We start from the raw sequence: 15,941 nt of genomic DNA, 5'->3' as shown, positions 1-15,941 counted from the left end.
ATTTTTAAAATGTAAGTTTGTTAGACACCATTCAGAAAATATAAACCAAAAGAGGGGAGTATTGAGTTACATCAACTGCAGAAACTGTTGAAAGCTATGTGTTGAGAATTAATAAATACCAAAAAAATGTTTGACACATAGGCTACTGTCTGTAAGATTTTTTTTAATTAATGCTTTTACTCAGCAGATTTGAAGATTTTTTTCTTGAGCAGCAAATCAGCATGTTAGAATGATTTCTGAAGGACATTGTGACTGTAGACTGGAGTAATGATGCTGAAAATTCATCACAGGAATAAATAATATTTTAAAGTTTATGAAAATATAAAAAAACTGTTATTTTGAAAAAACAAAAAAACAAAAAAAAACAGTTAATCAAATGCAGCCTTGGTAAGCATAAGAGACTTTTTCAAAATAACAAAATAAAACAGGAGACAGGAGCTAATGGGCTCAGTGTCATTTTTATTAAATAGTTAAGGAACAAAAAACTACACACTGAAAAACCTACAACTCCTGAACACGGTGGATGGAGCCGACAGTAGGATGCATGGCATTCCAGTCACTGAAGCGGCGGAACTCGCCTCTCTCCAACAAGTACTGGTATCCCCTGTAGTTAGGATGCTCGAAGAAGACCCAGGCTCCATCCAAAACGTTACAGGACTGGACCTCACGGTGATGGAAGCGGTCATAGAGATAGGGCCAGTCCTCAATGGACTCCATAATCTGACCCTGAAATTCAGGCTGCTTATACAGACGGATACGGAAAGCTCCAGTGTGCAAAAACAGAGAAAGTAGTTTCCCAAATATCATAACAAATTCTTTTACGAAGAGCAAACAAAGCAGCATATCCAAAATACAAATCATCATAATGTTAATGCTAAACCTTCAATAGGGGTGGTTTAAATGGTTTACAGGACCGTCCACCACCCCCTTATTAAGTTGGTTTGTGAAAGCCAACTTACTGAAATCCTATTTAAACTTCTTCTTCTTCTTCTTCTTCTTCTTCTTCTTCTTCTTCTTCTTCTTCTTCTTCTTCTTCTTCTTCTTCTTCTTCTTCTTCTTCTTCTTCTTCTTCTTCTTCTTCTTTTTCTTAACCAAAATTTTCTGACTCTAACTCCTCCTAGAGTTTTAACTCTACAAACTCCAAACTCGGGTCAGACCTTCAGACTTTTCTGACTCGAGTTGCTATATCTTTTCAGACTGATTTGACTTTCAGTTTTCTTAAAAATTAATATTAAAAACCATAAAAATCCCATTGACTTTCATTGCAACAGTTCAAATTGAGCCATGGCTACGGTGGCCCAGTAGTGTACAACACAAAAACTCAAATCTAAACTCCCTGAAGCCCTAGATTCAATTAAACAACCATTCTATATGTACTAATGAACTTCTATCTATCTATCTATCTATCTATCTATCTATCTATCTATCTATCTATCTATCTATCTATCTATCTATCTATCTATCTATCTATCTATCTATCTATCTATCTATCTATCTATCTATCTATCTATCTATCTATCTAATAATCTTTCTTTTTTTCTTACTAATCTTTTTTCTTTCTAACTAATCTATCTTTCTTTCTTTCTAATTAATCTTTCTTTCTTTCTTTCTTTCTTTCTTTCTTTCTTTCTTTCTACTTAATCTATCTTTCTTTCTAACTAATCTATCTATCTTTCTTTCTAACTAATCTATCTTTCTTTCTCTTTCTTTCTAACTAATCCATCTTTCTTTCTAACTAATCCATCTTTCTTTCTAACTAATCTATCTTTCTTTCTTTCTCTTTCTTTCTTTCTTTCTTTCTTTCTTTCTTTCTTTCTTTCTTTCTTTCTTTCTTTCTTTCTTTCTTTCTTTCTTTCTTTCTTTCTTTCTAACTAATGTATCTTTCTTTCTCTTGCTTCTTTCTAACTTATCTATCTTCCTTTCTTTCTAACTAATCTATCTTTCTTTCTTTCTAACTAATCTTTCTTTTTTTTCTAACAAATCCATCTTTCTTTCTAACTAATCTTTATTTCTTTCCAACTAATCTTTCTTTCTTTCTAACTAATCTATCTATCTTTCTTTGTTTCTAACTAATCTTTCTTTCTTTCTAACTGATCTATCTTTCTTTCTAACTAATCTATCTTTCTTTCTTTGTTTCTAACTAATCTATCTTTCTTTCTTTCTAACTAATCTATCTTTCTTTCTTTCTAACTAATCTATCTATCTTTCTTAGTTTCTAACTAATCTATCTATCTTTGTTTCTAACTAATCTATCTTTCTTTCTTTCTAACTAATCTATCTATCTTTCTTTCTTTCTGACTAATCTATCTATCTATCTTTCTTTCTTTCTTTCTAACTAATCTTTCTTCCTTTCTTTCTAACTAATCCATCTTTCCTTCTAACTAATCCATCTTTCTTTCTAACTAATCTATCTTTCTTTCTTTTTTTCTAACTAATCCATCTTTCTTTCTAACTAATCTATCTTTCTTTCTTTCTATCTAATCTATCTTTTCTTTCTAACTAATCTATCTTTCTTTCTAACTAAACTTTCTTTCTTTCTAACTAATCTATCTTTCTTTCTAACTAATCTATCTTTCTTTCTTTCTATCTAATCTATCTTTTCTTTCTAACTAATCTATCTTTCTTTCTAACTAAACTTTCTTTCTTTCTAACTAATCTATCTTTCTTTCTAACTGTTACGTGTGGGTTTTTGTTGTGTCTTGTATATCACGTGATCGCTTGTTTGTCATGTGATCCTGCCATGTGTCTTGTCTTTTGTTTGTTGTTGCTCAGTGTCCACAGGTGTTCCTCGTCCATCTTTATTAGTCTCCCCAGGTGTTTCTCATTAACCGCGCCCCCTTGTTATCTTGTTTAGCTTGTTTGTCTGTGTATTTAAACCCCTGTGTTTCAGTTGTTGGCTGTCGGTTGTTCTTTATGTTACTTTTGTCCTGTTCTGAATTCCCTGGATTACCTGTTTGTTTTTGTTTAATTAAACGTGCTTGCGATTGGATTCGCTCTCTGTCTCGTTCCTGACTGGATGTAACACTAACTAGTCTATCTTTCTTTCTAACTAATCTATCTTTCTTACTAATCTCTTTCTTTCTAACTAATCAATCTTTCTTTGTTTCTTTCTACTTAATCTATCTATCTTTCTAACTAATCTATCTTTCTTTCTTTTTCTTTCTTTCTAACTTATCTATCTTCCTTTCTTTCTAACTAATCTTTCTTTCTAACTAAGCTATCTTTCTCTTTCTTTCTAACAAATCCATCTTTCTTTCTAACTAATCTATCTTTCTTTGTTTCTAACTAATCTTTCTTTCTTTCTAATTAATATTTCTTTCTTTCTAACTAATCTTTCTAACTAATCTATCTTTCTTTCTAACTAATCTGTCTTTCTTTCTTTCTAACTAATCTATCTTTCTTTCTTTCTAACTAATCTATCTTTCTCTTTCTAACTAATCTTTCTTTCTTTCTTTGTACTTAATCTATATATCTTTTTTTCTAACTTATCTATTTCTCTTTCTCTCTTTCTAACTTATCTATCTTTCTTTCTAACTAATCTTTCTTTCTTTCTAACTAATCTTTCTGTCTTTCTAACTTTTCTTTCTTTCCAACTAATCTTTCTTTCTTTCTAACTAATCTTTCTTTCTTTCTAACTAATCTTTCTTTCTTTCTAACTAATCTTTCTGTCTTTCTAACTAATCTTTCTTTCTTTCTAACTAATCTTTCTGTCTTTCTAACTTTTCTTTCTTTCCAACTAATCTTTCTTTCTTTCTAACTTTTCTTTCTTTCTTTCTAACTAATCTAACTTTCTTTCTAACTAATCTTTCTTTCTTTCCAACTAATCTTTCTTTCTAACTAATCTTTCTTTCTAACTAATCTTTCTTTCTAACTAATCTTTCTTTCTAACTAATCTTTCTTTCTAACTAATCTTTCGTTCTTTCCAACTAATCTTTCGTTCTTTCTAACTTTTGTTCTTTCCAACTAATCTTTCTTTCTTTCTAACTAATCTTTCTTTCTAACTAATCTTTCTTTCTTTCTAACTTATCTATCTTCCTTTCTTTCTAACTAATCTTTCTTTCTAACTAAGCTATCTTTCTTTCTCTTTCTTTCTAACAAATCCATCTTTCTTTCTAACTAATCTATCTTTCTTTGTTTCTAACTAATCTTTCTTTCTTTCTAATTAATATTTCTTTCTTTCTAACTAATCTTTCTAACTAATCTATCTTTCTTTCTAACTAATCTGTCTTTCTTTCTTTCTAACTAATCTATCTTTCTTTCTTTCTAACTAATCTATCTTTCTCTTTCTAACTAATCTTTCTTTCTTTCTTTGTACTTAATCTATATATCTTTTTTTCTAACTTATCTATTTCTCTTTCTCTCTTTCTAACTTATCTATCTTTCTTTCTAACTAATCTTTCTTTCTTTCTAACTAATCTTTCTGTCTTTCTAACTTTTCTTTCTTTCCAACTAATCTTTCTTTCTTTCTAACTAATCTTTCTTTCTTTCTAACTAATCTTTCTTTCTTTCTAACTAATCTTTCTGTCTTTCTAACTAATCTTTCTTTCTTTCTAACTAATCTTTCTGTCTTTCTAACTTTTCTTTCTTTCCAACTAATCTTTCTTTCTTTCTAACTTTTCTTTCTTTCTTTCTAACTAATCTAACTTTCTTTCTAACTAATCTTTCTTTCTTTCCAACTAATCTTTCTTTCTAACTAATCTTTCTTTCTAACTAATCTTTCTTTCTAACTAATCTTTCTTTCTAACTAATCTTTCTTTCTAACTAATCTTTCGTTCTTTCCAACTAATCTTTCGTTCTTTCTAACTTTTGTTCTTTCCAACTAATCTTTCTTTCTTTCTAACTAATCTTTCTTTCTAACTAATCTTTCTTTCTTTCTAACTAATCTTTCTTTCTAACTAATATTTCGTTCTTTCCAACTAATCTTTCTTTCTTTCTAACTTTCTTTCTTTCTAACTAATCTTTCTAACTAATCTTTCTTTCTTTGTTTCTAACTAATCTTTCTTTCTTTCTAACTAATCTTTCTTTCTTTCTAACTAATCTTTCTTTCTTTCTAACTAATCTTTCTTTCTTTCTAACTAATCTTTCTTTCTTTCTAACTAATCTATCTTTCTTTCTAACTAATCTTTCTTTCTTTCTAACTAATCTTTCTTTCTTTCTAACTTTCGTTCTTTCCAACTAATCTTTCTAACTTTCGTTCTTTCCAACTAATCTTTCTAACTTTCGTTCTTTCCAACTAATCTTTCTAACTTTCGTTCTTTCCAACTAATCTTTCTTTCTTTCCAACTAATCTTTCTTTCTTTCTAACTAATCTATCTTTCTTTCTAACTAATCTTTCTTTCTTTCTAACTAATCTTTCTTTCTTTCTAACTTTCGTTCTTTCCAACTAATCTTTCTATCTTTCTTTCTAACTAATCTTTCTTTCTAACTAATCTTTCTTTCTTTCTAACTAATCTTTCATTCTTTCGTTCTTTCCAACTAATCTTTCTTTCTTTCTAACTAATCTAACTTTCGTTCTTTCCAACTAATCTTTCTTTCTAACTAATCTTTCTTTCTTTCTATTTAATCTATCTTTCTTTCTTTATAACTAATCTTTCTTTCTTTCTAACTAATCTTTCTTTCTTTCTAACTAATCTTTCTTTCTTTCTAACTAATCTTTCTTTCTTTCTAACTAATCTATCTTTCTTTCTAACTAATCTATCTTTCTTTCTAACTAATCTATCTTTCTTTCTGACTAATCTATCTTTCTTTCTAACTAATCCTTTCTTTCTTTCTTTCTTACTAATCTATCTATCTTTCTAACTAATCTATCTTTCTTTCTCACTAATCTATCTTTTTCTTTCTAACTAATCTATCTTTCTTTCTTAACTACTCTATCTTTCTTTCTGTCTTTCTTTCTTACTGATCTTTCTTTCAGATCGATCTTTCTGTCTTTCTAACTAATCTTTCTTTCTATCTATCTTTCTTTCTAACTAATATTTCTATCTATCTTTCTTTCTAACTAATTTTTCTTTCTTTCTTTCTAATAAATCTTTCTTTCTAACTAATCTTTCTTTCTTTCTATTTATCTTTCTACCTAATCTTTCCTTTCTAACCAATCGTTTTCTTTCTTTCTAACTATTCTTTCTTTCTGACTAATCCATCTATCAAAATTCAAACTACTTTAAACTTCCAACTACTTTAAACTTATTCAAACTCTCTGGTCCAGCTTTCTCAAGCCAACTTAAAGTTTGTCTCATCAAACTTTTTTTTTCTAGTTATTCTTCTTCTTTTTCTTAACCAAAATTTTCTGACTCTAACTCCTCCTAGAGTTTTAACTCTACAAACTTCAAACTCGGGTCAGACCTTCAGACTGTTCTGACTCGAGTTGCTATATCTTTTCAGACTGATTTGACTTTCAGTTTTCTTAAAAATTATTATTAAAAACCATAAAAATCCCATTGACTTTTATTGCAACAGTTCAAATTGAGCCAAGGCTACGGTGGCCCAGTAGTGTACAACACAAAAACTCAAATCTAAACTCCCTGAAGCCCTAGATTCAATTAAACAACCATTCTATATGTACTAATGAACTTCTATCTATCTATCTATCTATCTATCTATCTATCTATCTATCTATCTATCTATCTATCTATCTATCTATCTATCTATCTATCTATCTATCTATCTATCTATCTATCTAATCTTTCTTTCTTTCTAACTAATCTTTTTTCTTTCTAACTAATCTATCTATCTTTCTTTCTTTCTAATTAATATTTCTTTCTTTCTTTCTTTCTTTCTTTCTTTCTTTCTTTCTTTCTTTCTTTCTTTCTTTCTTTCTTTCTTTCTTTCTTTCTTTCTTTCTTTCTTTCTTTCTTTCTTTCTTTCTTTCTTTCTTTCTTTCTTTCTTTCTTTCTTTCTTTCTTTCTACTTAATCTATCTTTCTTTCTAACTAAGCTATCTTTCTTTCTCTTTCTTTCTTTCTAACTAATCTTTCTTTCTAACTAATCCATCTTTCTTTCTAACTAATATATCTTTCTTTCTAACTAATCCATCTTTCTTTCTAACTAATATATCTTTCTTTCTAACTAATGTTTCTTTTTTCTAACAAATCCATCTTTCTCTCTAACTAATCTTTCTTTCTAACTAATCTTTCTTTCTTTTTAACTAATCTATCTTTCTTTCTAACTAATCTATCTATCTTTCTTTCTAACTAATATTTCTTTCTTTCTAACTAATCTATCTATCTTTCTTTTTAACTAATCTTTCTTTTTTTCTAACCAACCAATCTATCTTTCTTTCTTTCTAACTAATCTATCTTTCTTTCTTTCTAACTAATCTATCTTTCTTTGTTTCTAACTAATCTTTCTTTCTTTCTTTCTAACTAATCTATCTTTCTTTCTTTCTAACTAATCTATCTTTCTTTCTTTCTAACTAATCTATCTTTCTTTCTTTCTAACTAATCTATCATTCTTTCTAACTAATCTATCTATCTTTCTTTCTTTCTAACTAATCTATCTTTCTTTCTTTCTAACTAATCTATCTTTCTTTCTTTCTAACTAATCTTTCTTTCTTTCTAACTAATCCATCTTTCTTTGTTTCTAACTAATCTTTCTTTCTAACTAATCTTTCTTTCTAACTAATCTATATATCTTTCTTTGTTTCTAACTAATCTTTCTTTCTAACTAATCTTTCTTTCTTTCTAACTAATCTATCTTTCTTTCTAACTAATCTATCTATCTTTCTTTGTTTCTAACTAATCTTTCTTTCTTTCTAACTAATCTATCTTTCTTTCTAACTAATCTGTCTTTCTTTGTTTCTAACTAATCTTTCTTTCTTTCTAACTAATCTATCTTTCTTTTCTAACTAATCTGTCTTTCTTTCTTTCTAACTAATCTATCTTTCTTTCTTTCTTTCTTTCTAACTAATCTATCTTTCTTTCTTTCTTTCTAACTAATCTTTCTTTCTAACTAATCTATATATCTTTCTTTGTTTCTAACTAATCTTTCTTTCTAACTAATCTTTCTTTCTTTCTAACTAATCTATCTTTCTTTCTAACTAATCTATCTATCTTTCTTTGTTTCTAACTAATCTTTCTTTCTTTCTAACTAATCTATCTTTCTTTCTAACTAATCTGTCTTTCTTTGTTTCTAACTAATCTTTCTTTCTTTCTAACTAATCTATCTTTCTTTCTAACTAATCTGTCTTTCTTTCTTTCTAACTAATCTATCTTTCTTTCTTTCTTTCTTTCTAACTAATCTATCTTTCTTTCTTTCTTTCTAACTAATCTTTCTTTCTAACTAATCTATCTTTCTTTCTTTCTAACAAATCTATCTTTCTTTCTAACAAATCCAATCTTTCTTTCTGACTAATCTTTCTTTCTTTCTAACTAATCTATCTATCTTTCTTTGTTTCTAACTAATCTTTCTTTCTTTCTAACTAATCTATCTTTCTTTCTTTCTAACTAATCTATCTTTCTTTCTAACTAATTTTTCTTTCTTTCTTTCTAACTAATCTATCTATCTTTCTTTGTTTCTAACTAATCTTTCTTTCTTTCTAACTAATCTATCTTTCTTTCTAACTAATCTATCTTTCTTTCTTTCTAACTAATCTATCTTTCTTTCTTTCTGACTAATCTATCTTTCTTTCTTTCTTTCTAATTAATCTATCTATCTTTATTTCTTTCTAACTAATCTGTCTTTCTAACTAATCTATCTTTCTTACTAATCTCTTTCTTTCTTTCTAACTAATCTTTCTAACTAATCTATCTATCTTTCTTTCTAACTAATCTATCTTTCTTTCTCTTTCTTTCTTTCTAACTTATCTATCTATCTTTCTTTCTAACTAATCTATCTTTCTTTCTCTTTCTTTCTTTCTAACTTATCTATCTTCCTTTCTTTCTAACTAATCTGTCTTTCTAACTAATCTATCTTTCTTTCTCTTTCTTTCTTTCTAACTAATCTTTCTTTCTTTCTAACTAATCCATCTTTCTTTCTAACTAATCCATCTTTCTTTCTTTCTAACTAATCTTTCTTTCTTTCTTTCTAACTAATCTATCTATCTTTGTTTCTAACTAATCTTTCTTTCTTTCTAACTAATCTTTCTTTCTTTCTAACTAATCTATCTTTCTTTCTAACTAATCTATCTTTCTTTATTATAACTAATCTATATTTCTTTCTTTCTAACTAATCTATCTTTCTTTCTAACTAATCTATCAATCTATCTTTCTTTCTAACTAATCTATCTATCTTTCTTTCTTTCTAACTAATCTTTCTTTCTTTCTAACAAAACAATCTTTCTTTCCAACTAATCTTTCTTTCTTTCTAACTAATCTTTCTTTCTTTCTAACTAATCTATCTATCTTTCTTTGTTTCTAACTAGTCTGTCTGTCTTTCTTTCTAACTAATCCATCTCTCTTTCTAACTAATCCATCTTACTTTCTTTCTAACTAATCTCTCTTTCTTTCTAACTAATCGATCTATCTTTCTTTCAACTAATCTTTCTTTCTTTCTAACTAATGTAACTTTCTTTCTAACTAATCTATCTTTCTTTCTTTCTAACTAATCTATCTTTCTTTCTAACTAATCCATCTTTCTTTCTAACTAATCCATCTTTCTTTCTAACTAATCTATCTATCTGTCTTTGTTTCTAACTAATCTTTCTTTGTTTCTAACTAATCTTTCTTTGTTTCTAACTAATCTATCTTTCTTTCTAACTAACTAATCTTTCTTTGTTTCTAACTAATCCATCTTTCTTTCTTTCTAACTAATCTATCTTTCTTTCTAACTAATCTATCTTTCTTTCTAACTAATCTATCTATCTATCTTTCTTTCTTTCTAACTAATCCATCTTTCTTTCTAACTAATCCATCTTTCTTTCTAACAAATCCATCTTTCTTTCTAACTAATCTATCTTTCTTTCTAACTAATCTATCTATCTGTCTTTGTTTCTAACTAATCTTTCTTTCTTTCTAACTAATCTATCTTTCTTTCTTTCTAACTAATCTATCTTTCTTTCTTTCTAACTAATCTATCTATCTTTCTTTCTTTCTTTCTAACTAATTTTTCTTTCTTTCTTTCTAACTAATCCATCTATCTTTGTTTCTAACTAATTTTTCCTTCTTTCTAAATAATCTATCTTTCTTTCTAACTAATCTATCTTTCTTTCTTTCTAACTAATCTCTTTCTTTCTTTCTAACTAATCTATCTTTCTTTCTTTCTAACTAATCTTTCTTTCTTTCTTTCTAACTAATCTATCTATCTTTGTTTCTAACTAATCTTTCTTTCTTTCTAACTAATCTATCTTTCTTTCTAACTAATCTATCTTTCTTTATTATAACTAATCTATATTTCTTTCTTTCTAACTAATCTATCTTTCTTTCTAACTAATCTATCAATCTATCTTTCTTTCTAACTAATCTATCTATCTTTCTTTCTTTCTAACTAATCTTTCTTTCTTTCTAACAAAACAATCTTTCTTTCCAACTAATCTTTCTTTCTTTCTAACTAATCTTTCTTTCTTTCTAACTAATCTATCTATCTTTCTTTGTTTCTAACTAGTCTGTCTGTCTTTCTTTCTAACTAATCCATCTCTCTTTCTAACTAATCCATCTTACTTTCTTTCTAACTAATCTTTCTTTCTTTCTAACTAATCGATCTATCTTTCTTTCAACTAATCTTTCTTTCTTTCTAACTAATGTAACTTTCTTTCTAACTAATCTATCTTTCTTTCTTTCTAACTAATCTATCTTTCTTTCTTTCTAACTAATCCATCTTTCTTTCTAACTAATCCATCTTTCTTTCTAACTAATCTATCTATCTGTCTTTGTTTCTAACTAATCTTTCTTTGTTTCTAACTAATCTTTCTTTGTTTCTAACTAATCTATCTTTCTTTCTTTCTAACTAATCTTTCTTTGTTTCTAACTAATCCATCTTTCTTTCTTTCTAACTAATCTATCTTTCTTTCTAACTAATCTATCTTTCTTTCTAACTAATCTATCTATCTATCTTTCTTTCTTTCTAACTAATCCATCTTTCTTTCTAACTAATCCATCTTTCTTTCTAACAAATCCATCTTTCTTTCTAACTAATCTATCTTTCTTTCTAACTAATCTATCTATCTGTCTTTGTTTCTAACTAATCTTTCTTTCTTTCTAACTAATCTATCTTTCTTTCTTTCTAACTAATCTATCTTTCTTTCTTTCTAACTAATCTATCTATCTTTCTTTCTTTCTTTCTTTCTAACTAATTTTTCTTTCTTTCTTTCTAACTAATCCATCTATCTTTGTTTCTAACTAATTTTTCCTTCTTTCTAAATAATCTATCTTTCTTTCTAACTAATCTATCTTTCTTTCTTTCTAACTAATCTCTTTCTTTCTTTCTAACTAATCTATCTTTCTTTCTTTCTAACTAATCTATCTATCTTTTTTCCTTTCTAACTAATCTTTCTTTCTTTCTAACCAATCTATCTTTCTTTCTAACTAATCTATCTTTCTTTCTTTCTAACTAATCTATCTTTCTAACTAATCTATGTCTTTCTTTCTAACTAATCTATCTATCTTTCTTTCTAACTAATCTTTCTTTGTTTCTTCCTAACGAATCTTTCTTTTTTTCTAACAAATCAATCTTTCTTTATAACTAATCTTTATTTCTTTCCAACTAATCTTTCTTTCTTTCTTTCTTTCTATCTAATCTATCTTTCTTTCTTTCTAACTAATCTATCTTTCTTTCTTTCTAACTAATCCATCTTTCTTTCTAACAAATCCATCTTTCTTTCTAACTAATCTTTCTTTCTTTTTAACTAATCTATCTATCTTTCTTTCTGTCTAACTAATCTATCTTTCTTTCTAACTAATCTATCTTTCTTTATTATAACTAATCTATATTTCTTTCTTTCTAACTAATCTATCTTTCTGTCTAACTAATCTATCTATCTTTCTTTCTTTCTAACTAATCTTTCTTTCTTTCTAACTAATCTTTCTTTTTTCTAACAAAACAATCTTTCTTTCTAACTAATCTTTCTTTCTTTCTAACTAATCTATCTATCTTTCTTTGTTTCTAACTAATCTTTCTTTCTTTCTAACTAATCCATCTTTTTTTCTTTCTTTCTTTCTTTCTTTCTTTCTTTCTTTCTTTCTTTCTTTCTTTCTTTCTTTCTTTCTTTCTTTCTTTCTAACTAATCTTTATGTCCTTCTAACTAATCCATCTTTCTTTCTTTCTAACTAATCTTTCTTTCTTTCTTTCTAACTAATCTATCTATCTTGCTTTCTAACTAATCTTTCTTTCTTTCTAACTAATCTAAGTTTCTTTCTAACTAATCTATCTTTCTTTCTTTCTAACTAATCTATCTTTCTTTCTTTCTAACTAATCCATCTTTCTTTCTAACTAATCCATCTTTCTTTCTAACTAATCCATCTTTCTTTCTAACAAATCCATCTATCTTTCTTTCTAACTAATCTATCTATCTGTCTTTGTTTCTAACTAATCTTTCTTTCTTTCTAACTAATCTATCTTTATTTCTTTCTAACTAATCTATCTTTCTTTCTTTCTAACTAATCTATCTATCTTTCTTTCTAACTAATCTATCTTTCTTTCTTTCTAACTAATCTATCTTTCTTTCTTTCTTTCTAACTAATCTATCTTTCTTTCTTTCTAACTAATCTATCTATCTTTCTTTCTTTCTAACTAATCGATCTTTCTTTCTAACTAATTTTTCTTTCTTGCTTTCTAACTAATCTATCTATCTTTCTTTGTTTCTAACTAATTTTTCCTTCTGTCTAAATAATCTATCTTTCTTTCTAACTAATCTATCTTTCTTTCTTTCTAACTAATCCATCTTTCTTTCTAACTAATCAATCTTTCTTTCTAACAGATCCATCTTTCTTTCTAACTAATCTATCTTTCTATCTAACTAATCTATCTTTCTTTCTTTCTGACTAATCTATCTTTCTTTCTTTCTAACGAATCTATCTATCTTTCTTTCTTTCTAACTAATTTTTCTTTCTTTCTTACTAACTAATCTATCTATCTGTCTTTGTTTCTAACTAATCTTTCTTTCTTTCTAACTAATCTATCTTTCTTTCTTTCTGACTAATCTATCTTTCTTTCTAACGAATCTATCTATCTTTCTGTCTTTCTAACTAATTTTTCTTTCTTTCTTACTAACTAATCTATCTATCTTTCTTTGTTTCTAACTCATTTTTCCTTCTTTCTAACTAATCTATCTTTCTTTCTGACTAATCTCTTTCTTTCTTTCTAACTAATCTATCTTTCTTTCTTTCTAACTAATCTATCTCTTTTTTCCTTTCTAACTAATCTGTCTTTCTTTCTAACCAATCTATCTTTCTTTCTAACTAATCTTTCTTTTTTCTAACAAAACAATCTTTCTTTCTAACTAATCTTTCTTTCTTTCTAACTAATCTATCTATCTTTCTTTGTTTCTAACTAATCTTTCTTTCTTTCTAACTAATCCATCTTTTTTTCTTTCTTTCTTTCTTTCTTTCTTTCTTTCTTTCTTTCTTTCTTTCTTTCTTTCTTTCTAACTAATCTTTATGTCCTTCTAACTAATCCATCTTTCTTTCTTTCTAACTAATCTTTCTTTCTTTCTTTCTAACTAATCTATCTATCTTGCTTTCTAACTAATCTTTCTTTCTTTCTAACTAATCTAAGTTTCTTTCTAACTAATCTATCTTTCTTTCTTTCTAACTAATCTATCTTTCTTTCTTTCTAACTAATCCATCTTTCTTTCTAACTAATCCATCTTTCTTTCTAACTAATCCATCTTTCTTTCTAACAAATCCATCTATCTTTCTTTCTAACTAATCTATCTATCTGTCTTTGTTTCTAACTAATCTTTCTTTCTTTCTAACTAATCTATCTTTATTTCTTTCTAACTAATCTATCTTTCTTTCTTTCTAACTAATCTATCTATCTTTCTTTCTAACTAATCTATCTTTCTTTCTTTCTAACTAATCTATCTTTCTTTCTTTCTTTCTAACTAATCTATCTTTCTTTCTTTCTAACTAATCTATCTATCTTTCTTTCTTTCTAACTAATCGATCTTTCTTTCTAACTAATTTTTCTTTCTTGCTTTCTAACTAATCTATCTATCTTTCTTTGTTTCTAACTAATTTTTCCTTCTGTCTAAATAATCTATCTTTCTTTCTAACTAATCTATCTTTCTTTCTTTCTAACTAATCCATCTTTCTTTCTAACTAATCAATCTTTCTTTCTAACAGATCCATCTTTCTTTCTAACTAATCTATCTTTCTATCTAACTAATCTATCTTTCTTTCTTTCTGACTAATCTATCTTTCTTTCTTTCTAACGAATCTATCTATCTTTCTTTCTTTCTAACTAATTTTTCTTTCTTTCTTACTAACTAATCTATCTATCTGTCTTTGTTTCTAACTAATCTTTCTTTCTTTCTAACTAATCTATCTTTCTTTCTTTCTGACTAATCTATCTTTCTTTCTAACGAATCTATCTATCTTTCTGTCTTTCTAACTAATTTTTCTTTCTTTCTTACTAACTAATCTATCTATCTTTCTTTGTTTCTAACTCATTTTTCCTTCTTTCTAACTAATCTATCTTTCTTTCTGACTAATCTCTTTCTTTCTTTCTAACTAATCTATCTTTCTTTCTTTCTAACTAATCTATCTCTTTTTTCCTTTCTAACTAATCTGTCTTTCTTTCTAACCAATCTATCTTTCTTTCTAACTAATCTATCTTTCTTTCTTTCTAACTAATCTATCTTTCTAACTAATCTATGTCTTTCTTTCTAACTAATCTATCTATCTTTCTTTCTAACTAATCTTTCTTTCTTTCTTTCTTCCTAACGAATCTATCTATCTTTCTTTGTTTCTAACTAATTTTTCCTTCTTTCTAAATAATCTATCTTTCTTTCTAACTAATCTATCTTTCTTTCTTTCTAACTAATCTATCTTTCTTTCTTTCTAACTAATCTATCTTTCTTTCCTTCTAACTAATCTATCTATCTTTTTTACTTTCTAACTAATCTGTCTTTCTTTCTAACCAATCTATCTTTCTTTCTAACTAATCTATCTTTCTTTCTTTCTAACTAATCTATCTTTCTAACTAATCTATGTCTTTCTTTCTAACTAATCTATCAATCTTTCTTTCTAACTAATCTTTATTTCTTTCCAACTAATCTTTGTTTCTTTCTATCTAATCTATCTATCTTTCTTTGTTTCTAACTAATCTTTCTTTTTTTCTAACTAATATATCTTTCTTTCTAACTAATATATCTTTCTTTCTTTCTTTCTAACTAATCTATCTTTCTTTCTTTCTAACTAATATATCTTTCTAACTAATCTATCTTTCTTTCTTTCTAACTAATCTTTCTTTCTTTCTAACTAATCCATCTTTCTTTCTAACTAATCCATCTTTATTTCTTTCTAACTAATCTATCTATCTTTCTTTCTAACTAATCTTTCTTTTTTTCTAACAATCCATCTTTCTTTCTAACTAATCTTTATTTCTTTCTAACTAATCTTTCTTTTTTTCTAACTAATATATCTTTCTTTCTAACTAATATATCTTTCTTTCTTTCTTTCTAACTAATCTATCTTTCTTTCTTTCTAACTAATATATCTTTCTTTCTAACTAATCTATTTATCTTTCTTTCTTTCTAACTAATCTTTCTTTCTTTCTTTCTAACTAATCCATCTTTCTTTCTAACTAATCCATCTTTATTTTTGTTCTAACTAATCTATCTATCTTTCTTTCTAACTAATCTTTCTTTTTTCTAACAAATCCATCTTTATTTCTAACTAATCTTTATTTCTTTCTAACTAATCTTTCTTTCTTTCTATCTAATCTATCTATCTTTCTGTCATTCTTTCTAACTAATCTATCTTTCTTTCTAACTTATCTATCTATCTTTCTTTCTTTCTAACTAATCCATCTTTCTTTCTAACTAATCCATCTTTCTTTCTTACAAATCCA

The 15,941-nt window shown here is 26.5% G+C and overlaps 1 protein-coding gene across 1 annotated transcript in view; it reads right to left on the bottom strand.

Moving 5' to 3' along the window:
- Nucleotides 1-499: 499 nt before the first annotated feature.
- The window catches only part of crygs3 (crystallin, gamma S3), a 102,027-nt gene continuing 86,585 nt past the window's right edge, over nt 500-15,941 (bottom strand). The window contains exon 4 of the mRNA XM_077216296.1: nt 500-773. Coding sequence (XP_077072411.1) covers nt 502-773 — 272 coding nt within the window. The 3' untranslated portion in view covers nt 500-501. The remainder of the gene's footprint in view (nt 774-15,941) is intronic.

The sequence above is a fragment of the Siphateles boraxobius genome, unplaced genomic scaffold, assembly GCF_051911475.1.
Source record: "Siphateles boraxobius isolate OS27281-9 unplaced genomic scaffold, OSU_SipBor_1 7, whole genome shotgun sequence".
NCBI lineage: Eukaryota > Metazoa > Chordata > Actinopteri > Cypriniformes > Leuciscidae > Siphateles > Siphateles boraxobius.
This window is presented reverse-complemented; position numbering and strand designations above follow the sequence as displayed.